Raw genomic sequence first — 25,592 nt, forward strand, 5'->3', positions numbered from 1 at the left:
GTCCCTTTTTTATATTTATTTTGTACATTTTGGAGTATGTATTGTAAACCCTCTGTTACCCCATACTGTACTGTATGTTAACTGCTGATTGTTAAAAGAAAAAAATGAAACATTAAAAGAGGTTTCGATGAGTTGATATCATTTTTTTTGTTCTTGTATTGAATATTAGGGAAAACATTTTATTAAAAGAATTCGGGTGATAGAAATGGAATGAACTATTATTACTAATTTTGAGTAACCCAATGTCATATGTTACTAATTACTTTCATTGTAATGTAATCTGTAATCAGTAAAGGATCGCATTTCTCAAGTAAATCGCCCAACCCTGATTACCCAAAACAATAACCTAACAAACAACCAACAATCATTGTCCTAGAGGCCAAACAATGACATCTATGCCAGCGTGTATCTCTTACTCAAAGCCCTGCAAGGAGCAGGACAATGAAATTGAGTCTAAATTCACATGTGTGTGGTTTTAATCTGATGGCAAAAGCTGGTAAAGCTTTCACTCTCTTTTCAATCTCCTAAAGTACTTTCCTGTTCTTTCACAGCCATATTGTTTAGCTTCTGGCTGTGAGAATATATTTTTCCCAAACAGTATGAGATGACAACCCAAAAAGGCAAATAACAAAAGAGATATTGAGATATTGCTCCACAAGGCTTTACAGTGCCTTTAGAAAGTATTCACACCCCTTTACTTTTTCCACGTTTTGTTGTGTTACAGCCTGAATTTTAAATGTATTAAATTGAAATGTTGTGTCATTGATTAACACACAATACACCCAGAATGTCAAAGTAGAATTTAGTTTGTAGAACATTTTTGAAATTAATACAAAATGAAAAGCCTTGAGTCAGTAAGTATTCAACCCCTTTCTTATGGCAAGCCTAAATTAATTCAGGAGTAAAAATATGCTTAACAAATCACATTATAAGTGGCATGGACTCATTCTTTTTTCAATAAAAGTTGTTAACATGATTTCTTAATGACTACCTCATCTCTATACCCCACATCTGTAACGTCCCTCAATCGAGCAGTGAATTCAACCACAAAGACCAGGGAGATTTTCCAATGCCTAGCAAAGAAGGGTACTGATTGGTTGATGTGAAAAAACACAAAAAAACATGGTGAAGTTATTAATTAGGCTTTGGATGGTGTATCAATACACCCAGTCACTACAAACTCAGTTCCCGGAGAGGAAGGGAACTGCTCAGGGATTTCACCATGAGGCCAAAGGTGATTTTAAAACAGTTTCAGTCTGCTTTCCAACAGACACTGGGAGTTGAATTCACCTTTCAGCAGGACAATAACCTAAACTGCATGGACAAAACTGGAGTTGCTTACCAAGATGACATTGAATGTTCCCGAGTGGCCTAGTTACAGTTTTGACTTAAATCGGCTTGAAAATGTATGGCAAGACTTGAAAATGGCTGTCTAGCAATGATCAACAATCAACTTGACAGAGTTTGAAGTATTTTATCCCGGAGTGCAAAGCTTAGAGACTTACCCAAAAAGACTCACAGCTGTAATCGCCACCAAAGATGCTTCTACAAAGTATTGACTCAGGGCTGTAAATAGTTATGTAAATGAGATTTTTCTGTATTTAATTTTAAATACATTTGTAAAGATTTCTAAAAACATGTTTTCACTTTGTCGTTATGGGGTATTGCGTGTTGATGCGTCTTTTTTTTAATCAATTTTGAATTCAGGCTGTAACACAACAACGTGTAATAAGTCAAGGGGTGTGAATACTTCCTGAAAGCACTGTATATACTGGGAAAAATTTGCTCCAAATCACAATTTGGTAACACTTCCTATTGATACCGTCTTCATATGTATTAAAATAATTATGAGCTATGCATAATGCATTATAAGGCTGTATAATGCCTTATGAAGCAAAATGTTATAATGCCCTCACGCTGTTCTCATCACGTTGTAACGCAATATAGAAGAGGGAATTCACAGGGAATGACATTCACAATCATATAAATAATACTAGTTTTTTTTGTGTGAATGTAGTAGCCTAGAGAGGGAAAATGTCTGTCATTGAAACGAGTTGGGGAGAACAGCTCTTTGTTCAATTCACAACATCTGACTCATGACTACTGCCCCAGTGTTTGGAATCACATCTTCTCCAGACTGATCCCGAAACACAGATGCCTTTTTGTGAGTGGGCTAGAGAAGAACCTACTGTAATTGCCTTAATGGAAAGAGCAAAGAGCAAAACTTATTTACAGCACACTGTCCTTATGGATAACATGTCATTGTCAGCACAGGGCAGTTTTTTCCAGTGGATTACAAGTTTGTATTCATCAAATGCATACAAATCAGTTGCACGGTTTCAAGAGCTAACTGCAGATGTTTGAGGATGAAAACTGCACAATTAATGTTGAGGATTGTGAATTGATCGATAAATAAATGTTAATAATAATAATACATTTTTAAAGATAGTGATAGTCATCAACAGTGCCCATGTGAGTCAAAACAGGTTGAATATGTGATGAATGCCATTCTTTCACATCCACAGTAAATCACTGAAAACAGTGACGCACATATATATCACATATGGTGCGCATTTGTATGTGAAATACGAGTACTGTCACTGGAACAGCCTCACTTCCTTGCTTCCTGCCTCCGAGAAGTGAAGCTCCATCTTGACAAGGCAGACGGACACATTCATCACCCGTGAATCTACGCAGAGATAACAAAAACACTCCCAAAGAATGTCCAGTCCTTTCCTCCTAGCTCACGTTGTTTACGTAAACCTGTACGCACTGCGTCCAAAACAGCCTTCACGCCAAGGAACATATACTGCATGAAACAGACCACAACCTAGCTTGTCAAAACACAAGAAGACCTCAGTTTCAAAATAGTAGACCTTGCTGGTTCGCTGTTATCTGAGTGTTCCCTGGCGTTCCAGAACTTCCATCCCTAACCCGTCCATTTCCATGGACTTGGATGAGAAAACCATGATGGAAAACCGTGAGGCAAAGTCTGAAAGCAACAAGGTAAAACACAGTAGTGGGTTGCTTGTGGTGCAGGTTGGATGGATGGATTCACATATTACAGCCTGAGTGTGCCTGCCAGCAGTGCCAAGACATAGAGTCGGCAACATATGCCTCCACTTGGCTACTGCTTTCTCGAACTTCCTGTTTATCTGGAAGTTGGCCTGAGACATGACTCAGAGCGACTCAGCTTTAATGCCAAGACACAGAGAGCTTCACCAGAGCATTAGGCTCTGATATTTTTTTATCTATGATTTCAAATGCAGGTTAGACAGATATCTTAGCCCTTATGAAAGTCTCTCTTAAGACATCATATTGAGGATGTGTAAGACCAGTCCTATGAAACAGTTAGTTTGCCTCACAGGTCAAATAAAGATAAAGGAAGTTAACTGTGTTCTTGTGCTATCAGAAATTATTCACACCCCTTGACGTTTTGTTGTGTTACAGCCTGAATTTAAAATTGATTAAATTGAGATGTGTCACTGGCCTACCCAAAATACCCCATAATGTCAAAGTGGAATTGTCACGCTCGTCGTAAGAACATTCGGACCAAAGCGCAGCGTGATATGGGTTCCACATAATTTATTGACGTGAAACGCACAAAACAATAAAAAGCAAACGATATGTGAAGCTATGGAGTGCTCACAGGCAACTACACATAAACAAGATCCCACAAAACCAGTGGGGAAATGGCTGCCTAAATATGATCCCCAATCAGAGACAACAATAAACAGCTGCCTCTGATTGGGAACCATACCAGGCCAACATAGAAATAAAACATCCTACATTACCCACCCTAGTCACAGCCCGACCTAACCAAAATAGACAATAAAAAGGCTCTCTATGGTCAGGGCGTGACAGTACCCCCCCCCCCCCCCCCCAAAGGTGTGGACTCCGGCTGCAAAATCTGACTCTATAGGGGAGGGTCCGGGTGGGCATCTAGCGTCGGTGGCGGCTCCGGTGCGGGGCGAAGTACCCACTCTGCTCGCGGATCCGCCAGCATCGGTGGCGGCTCTGGTGCGGGACTTTGTCCCTGCTCAGACCACGGGTCCGGCCATGGAGCCGGGTAGAACGCCGTGCCCGGACTGGGCCTCGGCGCCGAGGAAGGCTCCGGCCATGGAGCTGAGTTGGCCGCCGTGCATGGACTGGGCACCGGCGCAGAGGAAGACTCCGGCCATGGAGCTGAGTTGGCCGCCGTGCCTGGACTGGGCACCGGCGCAGAGGAAGACTCCTGCCATGGAGCGGGAATGGATGCCGTGCCTGGACTGGGCACCGGCTCAGAGGAAGGCTCTGGCCATGGAGTGGGACTGGACGCCGTGCCTGGATTGGGCACCGGCGCAGAGGAAGGCTCCGGCCTTGGTGTTGGACTGGACACCGTGCCTGGACTGGGCACCGGCGCAGAGGGAGGCTCCTGCCCTGGAGCGGGACTGGACGCCGTGCCTGGACATCGGCGTAGAGGAAGGCTCCTGCCATGGTGCGGGACTGGACGCCGTTCCTGGACGCTCCGGACCGTCGCTGGAGCTTCCGGACCGTGGACCGTCGCTGGAGGTTCCCGGACCGTGGACCGTCGCTGGAGGTTCCCGGACCGTGGACCATCGCTGGATGTTCCCGGACCGTGGACCGTCGCAGGAGGTTCCATGACCGTGGCCCTTGCAGGAGGTTCCGGACCGTGGACCGCCGCAGGAGGTTCCGGACCGTGGACCGTCGCAGGAGGTTCCGGACCGTGAACCGCCGCCGGAAGCTCTGGACTGGAGACCGTCGCCGGAAGCTCTGGACTGGGGACCGTCGCTGGAAGCTCTGGACTGGGGACCGTTGCCGGACGCTCTAGACTGGGGACCGTCGCCAGAAGCTCTGGACTGGGGACCGTCGCCAGAAGCTCTGGACTGGGGACCGTCGCCGGAAGCTCTGGACTGTGAACCGTCGCCAGAAGCCTGGTGCGTGGAGCCGGCACAGGTGGCACCGGACAGGTGACACGCACTTCAGGGCGAGTGCGAGGAGCAGGCACAGGACGTACCGGACTGGTGACACGCACTTCAGGGCGAGTGCGAGGAGCAGGCACAGGATGTACCGGACTGGTGACACGCACTTCAGGGCGAGTGCGAGGAGCAGGCACAGGACGTACTGGACTAGGGAGGCGCACTGGATGCCTAGTGCGTGGAGCCGGCACAGGTGGTACCGGACTGGTGACACACACTTCAGGGCAAGTGCGAGGAGCGGGCACAGGATGTATCGGACTGGGAAGGCGCACTGGAGGCCTAGTGCGTGGAGCCGGCACAGGTGGCACCGGACTGGTGACACGCACTTCGGGCGAGTGCGAGGAGCAGGCACAGGACGTACCGGTCTGGGGAGGCGCACTGGAGGCCTAGTGCGTGGAGCCGGCACAGGTGGTACCAGACTGGTGACACACACTTCAGGGCAAGTGCGAGGAGCGGGCACAGGATGTACCGGACTGGGAAGGCGCACTGGAGGCCTAGTGCGTGGAGCCGGCACAGGTGGCACCGGACTGGTGACACGCACTTCGGGGCGAGTGCGAGGAGCAGGCACAGGACGTACCGGACTGGGAACACGCACTTCAGGGAGAGTGTGAGGAGGAGACACAGAACCCCTCCTGTCTCAGCCTCCAGTATTTATGCTGCAGTAGTTTATGTGTTGGGGGGCTAGGGTCAGTCTGTTATATCTGGACTATTTCTCCTGTCTTATCCGATGTCCTGTGTGAATTTAAGTATGTTCTCTCTAATTCTCTCTCTCTTTCCCTCTTTTCTTTCTTTCTTTCTTTCTCTCTTTCTTTCTTTCTTTCTCTCTCTCGGAGGACCTGAGCCCTAGGACCATGCCTCAGGACTACCTGGCCTGATGACTCCTTGCTGTCCCCAGTCCATCTGGCCGTGCTGCTGCTCCAGTTTCAACTGTTCTGCCTGCGGCTATGGAACCCTGACCTGTTCACCGGACGTGCTACCTGTCCCAGACCTGCTGTTTTCAACTGTCTAGAGACAACAGGAGCGGTAGAGATATTCTGAATGATCGTCTATGAAAAGCCAACTGACATTTACTCCTGAGATGCTGACCTGCTGCACCCTCGACAACCACTGTGATTATTATTATTTGACCCTGCTGGTCATCTGTGAACATTTGAACATCTTGGCCATGTTCTTTTATAATCTCCACCCGGCACAGCCAGAAGAGGACTGGCCACCCCTCATAGACTGGTTCCTCTCTAGGTTTCTTCCTAGGTTCTGGCCTTTCTAGGGAGTTTTTCCTAGCCACCATGCTTCTACACCTGCATTGCTTGCTGTTTGGGGTTTTAAGCTGGGTTTCTGCACAGCACTTTGTGACATCAGCTGATGTAAGAAGGGCTTTATAAATAAATTTGATCTGTACCCTACACATACAATGATCTGTAAGGTCCCTCAGTAGAGCAGTAAGTTTCTAACATAAATTCAACCACAAAGACCAGGGAGGTGTTCCAATGCCTCGCAAAGAAGAGCACCTATTTGGGAGATGAGGTAAAAAAAAGCAGACATTGAATATCCCTTTGAGCATGGTGAAGTTATTAATCAAGCTTTGGATGTGTAGCAATACTCCCAGTCACTACAATGATACAGACATCCTTCCTAACTCAGTTGCCGGAGAGGAAGGAAACCGCTCAGGGTTTTTAACGTTGACATTTTTACTTTCTATTTTGACATATTTTGTGTACAAAATCCCAATTAGATTGCATCCAGTTTAAATGACATTGAGTTGTCCTTGGTGTAGACAGCACAGTCAGTCATGGAAATAGGATACCCGGGAGCAGCGCTGGGAATTCTACAGGAAAAATCTTATTTTAAAAAAATGACCTCCAGCAGGCCACAAATGTGCATGTGTCTGCTCAAACGGTCAGAAACAGACTCCATGAGGGTGGTATGAGGGCCCGACGTCCACAGGTGGGGGTTGTGCTTACAGCCCAACACCGTGCAGGACGTTTGGCATTTGCCAGAGAACACCAAGATTGGCAAATTCGCCACTGGCGCCCTGTGCTCTTCACAGATGAAAGCAGGTTCACACTGAGCACATGTGACAGACGTGACAGAGTCTGGAGACGCCGTGGAGAATGTTCTGCTGCCTGCAACATCCTCCAGCATGACCGGTTTGGCGGTGGGTCAGTCATGGTGTGGGGTGGCATTTCTTTGTGGGGCCGCACAGCCCTCCATGTGCTCGCCAGAGGTAGCCTGACTGCCAATAGGTACTGAGATGAGATCCTCAGACCCCTTGTGAGACCATATGCTGACACATGCACATTTGTGGCCTGCTGGAGGTCATTTTGCAGGGCTCTGGCAGTGCTCCTCCTTGCACAAAGGCAGAGGTAGCGGTCCTGCTGCTGGGTTGTTGCCCTCCTACGGCCTCCTCCACGTCTCCTGATGTACTGGCCTGTCTCCTGGTCGCGCCTCCATGCTCTGGACACTACGCTGACAGACACAGCAAACCTTCTTGCCACAGCTCGCATTGATGTGCCATCCTGGATGAGCTGCACTACCTGAGCCACTTGTGTGGGTTGTAGACTCCGTCTCATGCTACCACTAGAGTGAAAGCACCGCCAGCATTCAAAAGTGACCAAAACATCAGCCAGGAAGCATAGGAACTGAGAAGTGGTCTGTGGTCACCACCTGCAGAACCACTCCTTTATTGGGGGTGTCTTGCTAATTGCCTATAATTTCCACCTTTTGTCTATTCCATTTGCACAACAGCATGTGAAATGTATTGTCAATCAGTGTTGCTTCCTAAATGGACAGTTTGATTTCACAGAAGTGTGATTGACTTGGAGTTACATTGTGTTGTTTAAGTGTTCCCTTTATTTTTTTGAGCAGTGTATATATATTTTTTTTTAATGTTTTCTTATCAGTATATTTGAGTTTAACCACAATATTTGTTATATTATTTGTTCTGTTTTTTTCTGGTGGATTAAAATGAAATTGCAACCAACTTTCTATGTCTTGTTTTAAAAAGAGCGATATTTGGGAGATGATTTCCTTTTCAAATAACTGAAAGTCCGAGGTTGTAATCTGAATAAAGGGAAAAGGCCATTATTGAACATGGGGTGAGACATCCTTATTAATTTGCCAGAGAACCAGTTTGGATTGAAGTATAACTTTTGTATGACTGAAGCCTTTAGTGAGAGGTCTAATGCTTTAATATTTAATAATTTCTGCCCTCCGGATTGATATTCATTATATAAATAGGCCTGTTTAATTTTGGTTTGCTGTTCCAAATACAAGGGAATATTTTTTTCTCATATAATAATTGAAATAACTGTTTGCTAGGTGTAGGCAAGACCGTAAGCAAATTGGTAAACTGGAATATGTCTATAAAGAGTTAATCACGGTGATTTTTCCACAAATAGACAGGTATTTTCCTTTCCATGGTAGCAAGATTGTATCCACTTTTGTTAACGTTCTATAAAAATGCATTGGAGTGAGATCATTTATTTATTTCAGGATCTGTATACAGAGTATGTCCACATCACCATCAGACCATTTTATTGGTAAACTACACAGTAATGTAAAAGTTGTATTTTTTTAGTGTTCCAATACATAATATAGTAAGTACACTTATCATAATTTGGTTTTAATCCAGAGAGGTTAGAAAAAGTATCTAGATCCTCTACGAGGCTTTGGAGGGATCCAAATAGTGGACTTAAAAGAAAACATGAATCATCAGCGTACAATGACATCTTTGTTTTTAAGCCTTGGATTTCTAAACGCTTGATATTATTGTTAGATCTTGTTTTACTCCTCTTGACAGTTTAAAACTTTCTGAGAAGTAGCCATTATTTACTATTTTACACCTAGGGTTACTATACATGACTTTAACCCATTTTATAAGGGATTCTCCAAAATTGAAATATTCCAGGCATTTATATATAAACTCCAGTCGTACTTTATCAAAAGCCGTTTCAAAGTCAGCTATGAATAGCAGGTGTGGTTTCCCAGTGTTCTATTGTTTCCAGTACTTGTCTTATATTATCTCCAATGTATCGTCCATGTAAAAAACCTCTCTGATTAGAATTAATAATATCCTAAAATACCTTTTTAATTCTATGTGCTATACATTCTGCTAGAATTTTTGCATCACAACACTGAAGTGTAAGGGACCTCCAATTTTTTAAATGGACTGGATCTTTATGTTTACTACTTGTATCCTGTTTCAGTAATAATGGAATCAGACATTCTTGTTGAGTGTCTGATAATCTACCATTTACATAGGAGTGGTTAAAACATGCTAATAACGGTCCTCTGAGTATATCAAAAAAAGTTTGGTATACCTCAACTGGTATGCCATCTAGCCCTGGAGTTTTCCAGGACTTAAAGGCTTTAATTCCATCCAGATGTTCCTCTGTAATTTGGCCTTCACATGAGTCTTTCTGTACAGTTGTTCATTTTACATTATTAATAGAAAAAAAATCCATACAATTAGCTTTGGTTAGAGGATATGGAGGAGACAAACAAAAGCATATGCTTAAAGTACTCTGCTTCCTCTTTCAAAATATGATTTGGTGAATCATGGGTGACTTCATTTTTAACAAGTTTCAGTAAATTATTTTGGTAGCATTTCTATGTAGAAGATAAAAAAAATATTTGGTGCATTTTTCCCCATATTCCCTCCAGTTTGCTTTATTTTTTAATAATATATTCCACTTGATCTTTCTTGAATAAGTTCCTCCATCCCCCCCCCCCCCCCCCCCCTCTGTCTGTTCTGTCAGACCTTCTATTTTCTTTGTTAATATGGACTCTTTTGACCTAAATTGCTTTTGTTTTAGAGCTGAGTCCTGAATGGCATGCCCTCTAAAGGCACATTTAAAAGTGTCCCATACAATGGGATCTGCTGTACCTACGTTATGTCGGAAAAATTCAGTTATAAATTCCTCTGTCATAGTTTAAAGAAAGTTATCATTCAATAGGCTTTGTGTACCATAGTGATTGAGTGTCCATTAAGCTGTACCATGATATTTGCATTGTTACTAAGCAACCCTCCAATTGTTCTCCACTATTCCACCCGCTAAAGCCCCTCCCCATCCCAAGTTGGGTTGTCATCCCAGTGACCGGCAGGCCATCCCCACAGATCTCTTTCTAATGGGGTTCAAGAGGGCTCCATCCTGGCCAATTGATCCTCAAACATCCCCTTCACATTGACAGCTTCTCTAGCTTTTTGACTGAATGTTGCTAAAATAAAATTAGCTGCCATTCATTACAGTAAGACACTATAGACATATGCCTCTAGAAGTGGGGTTAGTCGCTGGTTAATTGACGAGATAGTGATGTGTGGTCTTAAACAGCAGTCAGAAAAAAGTGTACAACCCCGCTAATCCTGGAACTGTGTCGCGAATGGATCTGAAATATGTATGAAGTACAAGTTAAACACAACTCGTCAGGACCAAGTTCATCAAAAATGATTCTACATCTGCAGAGGTGCGCTATAGTGAAGTGAACATAACATGGCCGACTACAAGAAAACGATCCCATGCAGGCTCTGGGTGGCCCTTCAACATAGATCAAAGCTAGAGCGAAATGAGACGTTACTCATGTGTATTTGGCCACAGAAGCTCTCTCTATGCAGAAAGCATTCATCTTCCTTCTAACGAGGTATGATGAGGGATCGCCGTCTCTGACTAAAGGGGTCGTCTCATGTTTCAGTCAGATCCCAGCTCTGTCTGGATCATTTACGGGTGTTTCAGAAATGGCACCATATTCCCTGTAGTGCGCACTACTTTTGACCAGAGCCCTATGGACCCTGTTCAAAAGTAGTGCACTATATAGGGGAATAGGGAGCCATTTGGGACGCAGACATTGTTATGACCAAAACACCTGATAACGGGATCCTTCTAACAAGCCAGGGGATGGTAATGCCCATTGTTAGTGACTGAGTGTCCATTAGGCCTTCAGATCCCCTCTACAACCTGAGGGAATAGGCCCTGGTGTGCTTTCATTTTGTGCTACCTTGTCATTAAGGTACTGCTGAATGTCAATGCTGAGGGGACATCATCCAGCGTTAACAACTGATTACTCAGGGTGTCAAGGACGAGTTATGAATGCTATGGAGTTTAAGCATTGTGTGCAACCTCACAGCTTAGGTCCATGAAAGTTGTTAATGGTTGATGAGTAGTTTTAGTGGGTGAAGGCTGTTGAGAATGTTGGGAACAAAAATATAAACGCAACATGAAACAATTTCAAAGATTTTACTGAGGTACAGTTCATAAGGAAATCAGTCAATTGAAATTTAATTTATGGATTTCACATGACTGGGAATTCAGATATGCATCTGTTGGTCACAGATACCTAAAAAAAAAAGGTAGGGGCGTGGATCATAAAACCAGTCAGTATTTGGTGTGACCACCATTTGCCTCATGCAGCGCGACTCATCTCCTTTGCAGAGTTGTTCAGGCTGTTAATTGTGGCCTGTGGAATGTTGTCCCACTCCTCTTCAATGGCTGTGCGAAATTGCTGGATATTGGCGGGAAATGGAACACGCTGTCGATCCAGAGAATTCCAAACACGCTCAATGTCTGGTGATGGAAGAACTGGGACATTTTCAGCTTCAAGGAATTGTATACAGATCTATGCGACATGGGGCCGTGCATTATCATGCTGAAACATGAGGTGATGGCAGAGGATGAATGGCACGACAAAGGGCCTCAGGATATCGTCACGGTATATCTGTGCATTCAAATTGCCATTGATAAAATGCAACTGTGTTCGTTGTCCGTAGCTTGTGAGGCCGGTTGGACGTACTGCCAAAATTCTCTAAAAAGACATTGGAGGCGGCTTATGCTAGAGAAATGTACATTGAATTATCTGCCAATAGCTCTGGTGGACAATCCTGCAGTCAGCATGCCAATTGCACGTTCCATCAAAACTTGAGACATCTGTGGCATCGTGTTGTGTACTACAACTGCACATTTTAGAGTGGCCTTTTATTGTCCCCAACACAAGGTGCACCTGTGTGATGATCATGCTGTTTATTCAGCTTCTTGATATACCACACCTGTCAGGTGGATGGATTATCTTGGCAAAGGAGAAATGCTCACTATCAGGGATGTAAACAAATTTGTGCACAAAATTTGAGAGAAATAAGCTTTTTGTGCGTATGGACAATTTCTGGGATGTTTTATTTCAGCTCATGAAATATGGGACCAACACTTTACATGTTGCATTTATATTTTTGTTCAGTGTATATACATAGAGAGCATAGAAGGTGGAGGCCATGGTAAGTGGTTAAAAACTGTGGTCAGACATGAGAAACTATATCAATTAGAGCTGTATTTATGAATGCAAATTGAATGCTTTTGATAAACCTTTAAGGATTTCTCTAAAACAAGGAGGTTTTTAGATTACCGTTGTGCAATGTGTAATGTGTACTAAATCGGAAAACAAGTCAGAGCCTAGCACAAAGCTTCAAGATTCAAAGCAGTGCACCAAAATACATATCTCACATTGCAAGAGAGGCTGGCGGTTTTGAGACGAGTTTCACAGCTCCCTGTCCAGTATCCATATTGACCAACGCACTCACAGAATAGCTGTGAGTTAGAGCAGAGCGGAGAAGCATGGTAAAATGGTGTCAGCGGTGGGATCTCCTGACAGTATTCCAATGTGACTTACAATATTGACAAGTGGGAAAGCTTTAAGTCCAACAGTAAATGGAATTCGACCCAATTGTTGTTTGGAGATTGTGGTTCGGTTGAAAGAACGTTGTGTAAATGGCAGTCCTTGACCTTTTGTGGGAGTGAGGGTCAAAGCAAACAGGCTCTTCATGTGTGTGTGCGTGTGTGTGTGCGCGTGTGTGGGGACATGGACTCACCAGCACACGGTCTCCCACTCGAAGGTCCTTATCCCCGCCTTTCTTGACCGAGCCACTGTCGGACATGTTGGAACCTGACTCGTTACCCGTCTTCACAGAGCTGTTGAGCATGCCCTCCCTGAGTGGCATAACCACACGCTGACCAGCAGGCGAAGTGCCATTGCCGCCATGGAGTGTCAGGTTCTGAGCTGTCAGCGAATCAGTGGAGTGGACTTCGCTTCCGTCGCCCACCGGTTGCCGGGTGAGCTTGGAGGGGCGCGTGAAGATGCCCTGGTGGGGCTGGCACTCAAAGTAGCGCACGCCGCCCACAGAGCCGTCATTTTTCCCCAACAGGTCATTGAGGACCACCCCAGCCCACTGTCCTGGGGCGAACTGGGTCTCACCCAGGTAGGCAATGACGCCCAGTTTGACCCCGTTGACCCAGACACGTTCGCCAACCACGTAGTCCCCAAGGACGTCGTCTCCCACCTCGGATGTTTTGGAGCTTGACTTATCTGAGGCATTGCTGCTGGGGAGTGGGGAGGTCTGCTTGTGTGGGGAGTCTGTGGAGGTAGAAAGAGAGATTATGGAATTCCTATTTACATTCATTTCAATGGTAGAGATCACATAATTCCTATATTCATTCAAAATGGCCATGGATCTACAGTATGGGCTTTGATTACAATGCTGTAGAGCAGTGCAGAAGTGGGGAGAGAAAAGGCGATACATACAGGTCTACAAACAAATAATGTGAAAAATAATAAACAAAACAATGTAGCTAGTCTAGAGGATCAATATTTGTGTTGTATGCAGGTTACAGTCCAGTATTCTCATGCATGCAACGTAAACTGCTGAAATAAGGAATTCAGGCATTATAAACACAATGGAACATAAATACATCTTGTCATTATTCACCTTAATCCTCAACATACTTCTACACATTTTGTTAACGCCAAATATATTTGTTCAAGCCAAACCTGAAGTTGAAACCATTCTCAGTCTGAAATAGTCACTTTTCTACTATCTATTTATCCAATTTCGTCACAACACATCACAAAACGGATCGGCGAAGAATCGTCCGTGCTGCATCCAACACAACAGTGGAGTTTATGCGAGGTTAGGCATTGCTCTACTTCCTATTGAAAACTGGGTCAGTGAGATTGTCCCTAATGCACTGATGATTAACGTTGTGATGCTGCACCACAGATGCGGTGCTTTGCTGTTTGGCACATGCTGTTTAGATGAGCACTATCCATTCTGGTGAGAGACACTGGAGCTGTTAACTGTAGCAGGGCGCAGATAGCATGTGATCTGCTGCGCTGGCTGCACTGTAATGCGTGTGTGTGTGTGTGCGTGCGTGCGTGAGTACAGTTGGTGCCAGGACTGTCTCTCTGACACCCCAGGAGTGGGGGAGGGGGCCCAATGCCTGCTTTTATGCCCCAATTGCTCCCATATGTTGTGAGACTGATAGACATGGTTGCAAAATGGGTACTACAGTGAACAAAATAATGTGGTTTTTAGTTTTACCAATAGGCGTGATAATTGAGTTTTTAAACTTAATGGGGTCTTACAATGGCATTTATGTAGGTATGTTCTCCTGCAGGAATGTAACATGTACCACTAAGAAACATTTTGTTTTGTACCACATCGGGTTCTACGATATGGGCAAAAAATCTAATTGTGATTTATTTGACCAAATATTGCGATTTGACCTACGATATAGATCAAAACACTTGGGTGAACTGTTGGAATGATTGAAATAGAATGATTTATGTTAATAAGCAAAGTGGAAAGGAGCATCATTCTTGTTTGAAACAATCTGTTGACTGCATTTGACCTAACAGAATAGCATGCAAAGTTATAGTGAATCTAACAGCGAGGAGGAGGAACTGTGCTGCTTGATTGACAGGGGGCGGCGGGGCTCGGGTGTGTGGGAAGCAGCCGCAAGAGAAGAGGGAGAGAGACGACAAACAGAGTAAACTATAAAAATTGACATTACACATGGCTTAGTGGCGTGTGGATATTGGATATTGGACTGAAATATTGCACATGTCAATATTGCGATTACTGGACTGAAACCCTGCCTACATAATTTTGGCCAGGACCCATAAGGCTCTGGTACTATTTAGGGAATAGGGTGCCATTTGGGACGCAATGCCTGTTTCTGGCCATGACTAATGTATATTTGTACAGGCTTATTAATTCTCAACTTCCACTATATTTGGGCCTGTTATAGAAAAGGGCATAGCATACAATTTTCAGTTGCTAGTGTCATTTAAATAATATTTTAACCCCAAATACTGTGATTTATGAGACGATGAACGGCACTTGTACCCTTCTTATTTCAAGTAACTATACTGAACCAAAATATAAAGGCAACATGTAAAGTGTCGTTCCTGTCACGCCCTGGCCTTAGTATTCTTTGTTTTCTTTATGTTTTTTAGTTAGGTCAGGGTGTGACATGGGGAATGTATGTGTTTGTGTAGTGTCTAGTGTAGTTGTCTAGTTATGTCTATGGCTGCCTAGATTGGTTCTCAATTAGAGGCAGCTGTGGTTCATTGTCTCTGATTGAGAGCCATATTTAAGGCAGTCATAGGCATTGGGGTTTTGTGGGTAATTGTCTGTGTCTATGTTCTATGTTGCATGTGTGCACTTAGTTCATTTATATAGCTTCACGTTCGTCTATTTGTTGTTTTGTTTCGTTTTTCTTCTTAATAATAAAGAGAAGATGTATTTTTCACACGCTGCGCCTTGGTCCACTCTCTCACCCTTAGACAGCCGTGACAGAATTACCCACCTAAATCGGACCAAGCGGCGTGTCAAGCGGCAACAGGACCCACCTACACAAGATTTCTGGACATGGGAGGACGAATTGGATGGTAAGGGACCTTGGGCTCAACCAGGAGAATATCGCCGCCCCAAAGCTGAGCTGGAGGCAGCGAAAGCCGAGAGGAGGCGATATGAGGAGGCAGCACGGAGGCAAGGCTGGAAGCCCGTGAGTACTACCCAAAAATTTCTTGGGGGGGGGCTTAAAGGGAGTGTGGCGAAGTCAGGTAGGAGACCTGCGCATACTCCCTGTACTTACCGTGGAGGGCGAGAGTACGGGCAGACACCGTGTTACGCAGTAGAGCGCATGGTGTCTCCTGTACGCGTGCATAGCCCGGTTCGGTACATTCCAGCTCCACGTATCGGCCGGGGTAGATTGAGCGTTGAGCCGGATGTCATGAAGCCGGCCCAACGCATCTGGCCACCAGTGCGTCTCCTCGGGCCGACTTACATGGCACCAGCCTTACGCATGGTGTCCCCGGTTCGCCTACATAGCCCGGTGCGGGTTATTCCACCTCCCCGCACTGGTCAGGCGACGGGGAGCATACAACCAGGTAAGGTTGGGCAGGCTCAGTGCTCAAGGGAGCCAGTACGCCTGCACGGTCCGGTATTTCCGGCGCCACCTCCCCGCCCCAGCCCAGTACCACCAGTGCCTACACCACGCACCAGGCTTCCAGTGTGTCTCCAGAGCCCTGTTCCTCCTCCACGCACTCGCCCTATGGTGCGTGTCTCCAGCCCGGTACCACCAGTTCCGGCACCACGCACCAAGCCTCCTGTGTGTCCCCAGAGTCCTGTGCGTCCTGTTGTTGTTCCCCGCACTAGCCTGAAGGTGCGTGTCCTTAACCCGGTGCCTCCAGTTCCGGCACCACGCACCAGGCCTACAGTGCGTCTCAGCCGGCCAGAGTCTGCCGTCTGCCCAGCGGTGCCTGAACTGCCCGTCTGCCCAGCGGCGCCTGAACTGCCCGTCTGCCCAGCGGCGCCTGAACTGCCCGTCTGCCCAGCGGCGCCTGAACTGCCCGTCTGCCCAACGGCGCCTGAACTGCCCGTCTGCCCAACGGCGCCTGAACTGCCCGTCTGCCCAACGCCGTCTGAACTGTCCGTCTGCCAAGCGCCGCATGAACTGCCCGTCTGCCATGAGCCTGCAAAGCCGCCCGTCTGCCATGAGCCTTCAGAGCCGTCCGCCAGACAGGAGCCGCTAGAGCCGTCCGCCAGACAGGAGCCGCTAGAGCCGTCCGCCAGACAGGAGCAGCCAAAGCCTTCCGCCAGACAGGAGCAGCCAAAGCCTTCCGCCAGACAGGAGCAGCCCGAGCCTTCCGCCAGACAGGAGCAGCCCGAGCCTTCCGCCAGACAGGATCAGCCCGAGCCTTCCGCCAGACAGGATCAGCCCGAGCCTTCCGCCAGACAGGATCAGCCCGAGCCTTCCGCCAGACAGGATCAGCCCGAGCCTTCCGCCAGACAGGATCAGCCCGAGCCTTCCGCCAGACAGGATCAGCCCGAGCCTTCCGCCAGACAGGATCAGCCCGAGCCATCATCCAGCCATGACCAGCCAGAGCCGTCATCCAGCCAGGATCCGCCAGAGCCGTCCGTCAGCCATGACCAGCCAGAGCCGTCCGCCAGCCATGACCAGCCAGAGCCGTCCGCCAGCCATGACCAGCCAGAGCCGTCCGCCAGCCATGACCAGCCAGAGCCGTCCGCCAGCCATGACCAGCCAGAGCCGTCCGCCAGCCATGACCAGCCAGAGCCGTCAGCCAGCCATGACCAGCCAGAGCCGTCAGCCAGCCATGACCAGCCAGAGCCGTCAGCCAGCCATGACCAGCCAGCCATGACCAGCCAGAGCCGTCAGCCAGCCATGACCAGCCAGAGCCGTCAGCCAGTCCGGAGCTGCCGTCCCTCAGTCCGGAGCTGCCGCCCCTCAGTCCGGAGCTGCCCCTCATTCCGGTGTTCCCCCTCAGTCCGGTGCTGCCCCCTAATCCAGTGGGGTTAATTTGGAGGGTGGCCATTTGGAGGAGGCTACCAAAGCGGGTATTGACAATGGTGGAGTGGGGGCCACGTCCCGCACCCGAGCCGCCGCCATGATGGGGCCCACCCCGGACCCTCCCCTTTCTATGTCAGTTTGTGCGGTCGGAGTCCGCACCTTTGGGGGGGGGGTACTGTCACGCCCTGGCCTTAGTATTCTTTGTTTTCTTTATGTTTTTTAGTTAGGTCAGGGTGTGACATGGGGAATGTATGTGTTTTTGTAGTGTCTAGTGTAGTTGTCTAGTTATGTCTATGGCTGCCTAGATTGGTTCTCAATTAGAGGCAGCTGTGGTTCATTGTCTCTGATTGAGAACCATATTTAAGGCAGTCATAGGCATTGGGGTTTTGTGGGTAATTGTCTGTGTCTATGTTCTATGTTGCATGTGTGCACTTAGTTCATTTATATAGCTTCACGTTCGTCTATTTGTTGTTTTGTTTCGTTTTTCTTCTTAATAATAAAGAGAAGATGTATTTTTCACACGCTGCGCCTTGGTCCACTCTCTCACCCTTAGACAGCCGTGACAGTTCCACTGTTTCATGAGCTGAAATAAAAGATCCCAGAAATGTTCCATACTCACAAAAAGCTTATGTCTCTCAAATTTTGTTTATGTCCTTGTTAGTGAGCATTTCTCCTTTGCCAAGATAACCCATCCACCTGACAGGTGTGGTATATCAAGAAGCTGATTAAAAAGCATGATCATTACACAGGTGCACCTTGTGCTGGGGACAATAAAAAGGCCACTATAAAATGTGCAGTTTTGTCACACAGCACAATGCCACAGATGTCTCAAGTTTTGCTGACTGCATAATGTCCACCAGAGCTGTTGCCAGATAATGTTATGTACATTTCTCTACCATAAGCCGCCTCCAACTTCGTTTTAGATCATTTCTCAGTCCAACTGGCCTCACAACCGCAGACCACGTGTAACCACGCCAGCCCAGGACCTCCACATCACGTTTCTTCATCTGCGAGATAGTCTGATACCATTCACCCGGACTGCAGATGAAACTGTGGGTTTGCACAACCAAATAATTTCTGCACACTGTCAGAAACCGTCTCAGGGAAGCTCATCTGCGTGCTCGTCGTCCTCACCAGGGTCTTGATCTGACTTCAGTTCGGCAACATAACCGACTTCAGTGGGCAAATGCTCACCTTCGTTGGCCACTGGCACGCTGGAAAGGCGCGTTCTTCACAGACGGATCCCGATTTCAACTGTACCGGGCAGATAGCAGACAGCATGTATGGCGTTGTGTGAGTGAGCGGTTTGCTCACCCACAGGACGTTCTGAACAGTGTGCCCCATGGTGGCAGTGGGGTTATGGTATGGGCAGGCATAAGCTACAGACAAGAAACACAATTACATTTTATCAATGGCAATTTGAATGCACAGAGATAACGTGATGACATCCTGAGGTCCATTGTCGTGTCATTCATCCGCCGCCATCACCTCATGTTTCAGCATGATAATGCACGGCCCAATGTCACAAGGATCTGTATAGAATTCCTGGTAGCTGAAAATGTCCCAGCTATTCCATGGCCTGCATACTCACCAGACATGTCACCCATTGAGCATGTTTGGGATGCTCTGGATCGACATGTATGACAGCATGTTCCAGTTCCCACCAATATCCAGCAACTTCGCACAGCCATTGAAGAGGGGGACAACATTCCACAGGCCACAATCAACTCTATGTTAAGGAGATGTGTCACACTGCATGAGGCAAATGGTGGTCACACCAGATAGTGACTGGTTTTCTGATCCAGTTTTTGACCAACAGATGCATATCTGTATTCCCAGTCATGTGAAATCCATAGATTATGGCCAAATGAATTTATTTCAATTGACTGATTTCCTTAAATGAACTGTGACTCAGTAAAATCTTTGAAATTGTTGCATGTTGCGTTTATATTTTCGTTCAGTGTATAATCTATAGATACAAAAAGATATACCTCCAAAACAAATATGATTTTTTTTAACCAAACAAAGCTTTACACATCTCCCTATGACGACAATGTCCCTGTGAGGTCATATGTGTGTGTGTGCAATGTCAGGAAGGTGTGCTTGTGTAGGTAATGTATATACTATGCAGTATTTTTGTGCTGGTGTTATGTGTGAGGTAATGCAGTATCTGCAGTAGCAGTGTGTGTGTGTTGTTTGTGTGTGTGTGTGTGCACACTCCTGCTTGTGCATGCATGTGTGTGTAACATGTGTGAGCTTTGTCAACAGCATGGCCCTGGGCCAACACAGAGAAGACCCCTACCCACCCCCTACCCAAGTCCCAGCCAGTCAAACAAGCGTGCACCCAAAAGACTGATGCAGTGCTAGTCCAAGTGGCTGGGTTGCCGTGGCAACGGAAGATCGATGGGGAAATGAGGCAGGCAGCAGGAAGAGCAAGAACAGAGGCCTCACTTTCACTATTGTGCCTGGCTACCTCCCACAACCATCTGAATCCCACTATTCACCAGCCCCACACAATGACCCCACCACAACTCCTTAGAACACCCCCTCCCTCCCCCTCACACTCCCTCTTCTCTCTCTCTCCGCCTCTCTCTTTTCCTCTCTTTCTCTCTCTCTGAGAACCAAACTCTTTCAGACTTAAGTCCAATAATGTAAAATAAGTTGAAAATAACTTTGGATTCCCTAATAATATACTGATGTTATTTCCCAATTCAAATAAGACACGTGGGGGCCTCCCGGGTGGCGCAGTGGTCTGTGCCACCAGAGATTCTAGGTTCGAGCCCAGGCTCTGTCGCAGCTGGCCGTGACCGGGAGGTCCATGGGGCGACGCACAATTGGCCCAGCGTCGTTCGGGTTAGGGAGGGTTTGGCCGGCAGGGATATCCTTGTCTCATCACGCACTAGCGACTCCTGTAGCGGGCCGGACGCAGTGCACGCTGACCAGGTCGCCAGGTGTACGGTGTTTCCTCCGACACATTGGTGCGGCTGGCTTCCGGGTTGGATATGCGTTGTGTCAAGCAGTGGGGCTAGGTTGGGTTGTGTTTCGGAGGACGCATGGCTCTCGACCTTCGCCTCTCCCGAGTCCGTACGGGAGTTGCAGCGATGAGACAAGACTGTAACTAATTGGATACCACGAAATTGGGGAGGAAAAAAAGGGGTAAAATAAAAATAATGAAACAAAATAAAAATAAAAATAAGACACGTGTAGCATTCACTGTTGTGAGGCTGTCACTTCAGATTTCAGGGACAGTCCAAAGGGCAACAGAAGAAGATACTAGAACTAGGACTAGGCCTTTAGGGGCGACTCATTCTTAAACACTTTTGTCTCTGCAATGATGCTTTGTTTCTCGACAGTCCACAAGGACGTGACCTCTAAAGTCAGAACTTTTGGGAGCAGCTATGAGGTAATACAATGTAATTTTTTCTGAGATTGACAGAAACATTGTAGCAGGGTTGGGGTCATTCCAATTTAAATTAGTCAATTTAATTCTCAAGCCAATTTTTCCAAATTTTTCTCTACGAGAAAAAAATATAATTTGAATTTCAGTCTATTTCCTGAATTGACTGAATTTAAATTGAATTTACCACACCCCTGATTTTTTTGTCCATAATATGTTGGTGCACCATCATATTATGGTGCACCAACATATTAACGGATTTCTAAATGGAAAAAGTTGCCTTTTGGTATTGAAATCCAAGGAGGATGAACATAGGGACAACAACAGGACATTATCTAGGCCTACTTTCTTATTGTAAAATCTATTGGAACTCAATAAATGGAAGACCATGTCCTGTATTATATCACCATTCAATGACAGAAAACCCAGCAATGGTCTTGAACTAAAAGGAAAAAAAGAGCAGGGCTTTTAGTACACAAATGGAAATGTGCTGACCAAACAGCTATTCACTCAATGGCCCTATAGCCCTAACCTGATTCAGTGGGTGTGCACTACGGGCAGGCGGTTGATGAACACTGTGGGAAATGCTGACAGTCAATTAGTAGGATTAGCTAAATGACTATGACTACAAGCTGAAATGACACTAATCTAGAAAATAATTATAAAGGCTATGTTTGGATTTTTTTTGCAGGGGGGACCATGGTTCCAGATGTTCGAAACAGTTTTAAAGATCATTCAATGACATTGCTGCCTATGACGCATGTTATAATGGAATGTAGCAGTTATAAAGGTATATGAACGTATACATAGGTTAAGTTTGGAGATTTTTGCAGTGGGGCCATAGTTCCAGATGTTCAAAACTGTCTTAAAGATAATTTGGTGACATTGCTGTCTATGACAGATGTTATAATGTATTGTGTAGCTGTTGTAGATGTTATAATGTTTAATGTAGCTGTTGTTGATGTTATAATGTCTTATGTAGGCTTATGAATGTGTGCGTACGGGGACCTCCTAGAAAAGCGCTGCCTTGACATTAAATAACTAAGATTATATCAAATCTAATTTTATTTGTCACATGCTTCGTAAACAACAAGTATAGACTAACAGTGAAATGCTAACATACAGGTACTTCCCAACAATGTAGAAAGAAATCAAATATAGAAATATTACAAAAGTTTAAAAAACATAATAATAAAAGTAATAATAAATACACGATGAGTAATGATAACTTGGCTAGATACAAGGGGTACCAGTACTGAGTTAATGTGCCGGGGTACGAGGTAATTGAGGTAGATATGTACATACAACTAGAGATAAAGTGACTAGACAACAGGACAGATGATAAATAGTAGCAGCAGCGTACAGTACGTGATGAGTAAAAAAAAAAAGTTTGTGCAAAAAGGGTCAATATCTACCTATAATCCGGGTAGCTATTTGGTAAAAAATGTAACTAACTATTTAACAGTCTTATGTATTAGGGTAGAAGCTGTTCGGGATCCTATTGGTTCCATTCGTGGTGCATCGGAACTGCTTGCCGTGCGGTAGCATAGAGAACAGTCTATGACTTTGGGTGGCTGGAGTCTTTGACCATTTTTAGGGCCTTCCTCTGACACCGCCTGGTAAAGAGGTCCTGGATGGCAGGGAGCTCGGCCTCAGTGATGTACTGGACCTTACTCACTACCCTCAATAGCGCCTTGCGGTTGGATGCCAAGCAGTTACCATACAAAGAGGTGATGCAGCCTGTCAAGATGGTCGCAATGGTGCAGCTGTATAATTTTTGGAGGATCTGAGGGCCCATGACAAATCTTTTCAACCTCATGAGGGTGAAGAGACATTGTCGTGCCCTCTTTACAACTGTGTTGGTGTGTGTGTGGACCATGATAGATCCTTAGTGATGTGGACACTGAGGAACTTGAAGCTCTCGACCCACTGCATTACAGCCCTGTCGATGTGAATGGGGGCGTGCTCGGCTCTCTATTTCCTGTGAGCCATGACCAGCCATTCAAAGCATTTTATGGCTAAAGATATGAGTGATAGTCAATTAGACAGGTTACCTTGGCGTTCATGGACAACAGGGACTATGGTGGTCTGCTTGAAACATGTAGGTATTAAAGACTTGGTCAGGGAGAGGTTGAAAATGTCAGTGAAGACAGTTGCCAGTTGGTCAGTGCAAGCTCTGAGTACGTGCCCTGGCAATCGGTCTGTGAATGTTAACCTGTTTAAAGGTTTTACTCATATTGGCTATGGAGAGCGTGATCACACAATCGTCTGGAACAGCTGGTGCTCTCAAAGCGAGCATAGAAGGCATTTAGCTCGTCTGGTAGGCTCACGTCACTGGGCAGCTCACGGCTGGGTTTCCCTTAATAATCCATGATAGTTTGCAAGCCCTGCCACATTCGATGAGTGTCAAAGCCAGCGCAGTACGATACGATCTAAGTCCTGTATTGACGCTTTGCCTGTTCGGTGGCTCGTCGGAGGTCAGAGCAATATTTCTTATAAGCGTCCGGATTAGTGTCCCGCTCCTTGAAAGCAGCAGCTCAAGCTTTTAGCTCAGTGCAGATGTTGCCTGCAATTCATGACTTCTGGTTTGGAAATGTATGTACAGTCACTGGGGGTACGACATCGTCAATGCACTTGTTAATGATGCCGGTGACTGATGTGGTAACTGTTTGTTTGATGTTTGTTAAGTTACGGTAATTTCTGTTGATGCAATAAAATATAAATAATTATGGCACGTCTTGATTGATGCCTGTCTCAGTGGACTAATCCATTCCGGAGGCTGCGGGGATGGCACACCAGTATCATCAGTTTGTACATTTACCATTAATTCCCATAATTTCTAGAATGTTTGTTTGGTTACGGTAATTTCTGTTAATGCTTTCAATATATTATTATTACAGTCTTTTACAGTTTTCATTGTCGGAGTGGACATGTTGTTTGCAGAGGGCACAACCTAGGCTACACTTAAGCATAAAAGTAGGCCTAGGCCACCTGGCCTGCGCAAATGTAGGCTAAATGTGCCCCTTTAGGGATTTTATAGTATTGTCTTAACTCACCACCACTAATGAGCTGTGGAGTTTCTTCACACAAGTAATTTTTTCTTCACCTCAAACAGCAAGTAAACAAATTCTGTTTTTACATCCATTGACAATGACAATAGTTCCACAATGTAGCCTATTTGAAAAATCTTTCCAGCTCTCTCCCTTTCGATAACCAAACCACTCCATGTGAAAAGGAGGAGAGAATTTTTTTGGGGGTTACTACATGATTCCATATGTGTTACTTCATAGCTGTGCTGTCTTCGCTATTATTCTACAATGTAGAAAATAGTTAAAATAAAGAGTAGCTGTGTCCAAACTTTTGACTGGTACTGTAGATGGTTTTATTAAAACACATAGGGTGTCTATATATGGAAAAATTTATGTTTTAACATTTCGACCAGTCGATTGGTTGAAAGAACAGATGACACTTGGTCAACCAAGATTTTTTTTAGTCGGGGACAGCCCTACTAACACTACAAAATAGTGTTTCTGAAGGAGGCCCTCGAAAATAACAGCCATGTGCACTGCTAAAGGCATTACTGTGTTTTTTCCCCCTTTCCTTTCCTCACAGCATTCCACCATCAACGTAAACCATGACATGGTTGCCTCTGATACAACTCTCCCATATAGACTAATGCAAATAACAAGACAGCAGAAGGAGCCCAGACACCCCCAGACTGTGTTTGGCCTCCTGTAGGCTCATTTCAGCCTAGTGCAGCTTGGAGGGAGAGAATCTAGCTGTAATTTAGCGGAAAGCTGCGCCAGTGTAACACATGCGTCTGTGGCCCTAGGGTCCGGGCTTGTCATGTGATCTAAAACCAGGAAAAATAACAGTGGGAAACGTGTTTGGGTGTCCTATTTCTATTGGCTTTGCACAATGTAAACACTTGGGTCAATGGGGAGTAAGTTTCGGATTTGTCATATCAAATCAAATATATTTAGCCAAAGTTATTGCGGGTGTAGCGAAATGCTTGTGTTCCTAGCTCCAACAGTGCAGTAATATCTAACAATTTACAAATACACACTTGTCACGTTCTGACCATAGTTCTTTTGTATTTTCTGTGTTTTAGTGTGGTCAGGGCGTGATTTGGGTGGGTTATCTATGTGTTGTGTTTCTATGTTGGGTTTGTTGTTTGGCCTGATATGGTTCTCAATCAGAGGCAGGTGTTTGTCATTGTCTCTGATTGGGAACCATATTTAGGTAGCCTGTTTTGTGTTGGGTTTTGTGGGTGGTTGTCTTCTGTCTTTGTGTCTATGCACCAGATAGGACTGTTTCGGTTTTTCACATTTGTTGTTTTCGTATTTTGTAGTGTTCACGTTTATTGTCTTAATTAAAGTCATGATGAACACTAACCACGCTGCGCTTTGGTCCGATCCCTGCTACACCTCCTCTTCAGACGAAGAGGAGGAAATCTGCCGTTACAACACTAATCTAAAGTAAAAGAATAGAGTTAAGGTATATATAAATATTATGATGAGCAATGTCTGAGTGGCATTGACTAAAAGACAGTAGAGTAGAATACAGTATATGCATATGAAATGAGTA

At 45.6% G+C, this 25,592-nt stretch overlaps 1 protein-coding gene across 1 annotated transcript in view; it reads right to left on the minus strand.

Moving 5' to 3' along the window:
* Positions 1-25,592, minus strand: part of clip2 (CAP-GLY domain containing linker protein 2) — a 66,921-nt gene that overhangs the window by 31,301 nt on the left and 10,028 nt on the right. The window contains exon 3 of the mRNA XM_039005217.1: positions 12,829-13,370. Within this exon, the coding sequence (XP_038861145.1) occupies positions 12,829-13,370 (542 nt within the window). The remainder of the gene's footprint in view (positions 1-12,828; positions 13,371-25,592) is intronic.

The sequence above is a fragment of the Salvelinus namaycush genome, chromosome 12 (assembly GCF_016432855.1).
Source record: "Salvelinus namaycush isolate Seneca chromosome 12, SaNama_1.0, whole genome shotgun sequence".
Taxonomy (NCBI): Eukaryota; Metazoa; Chordata; class Actinopteri; order Salmoniformes; family Salmonidae; genus Salvelinus; species Salvelinus namaycush.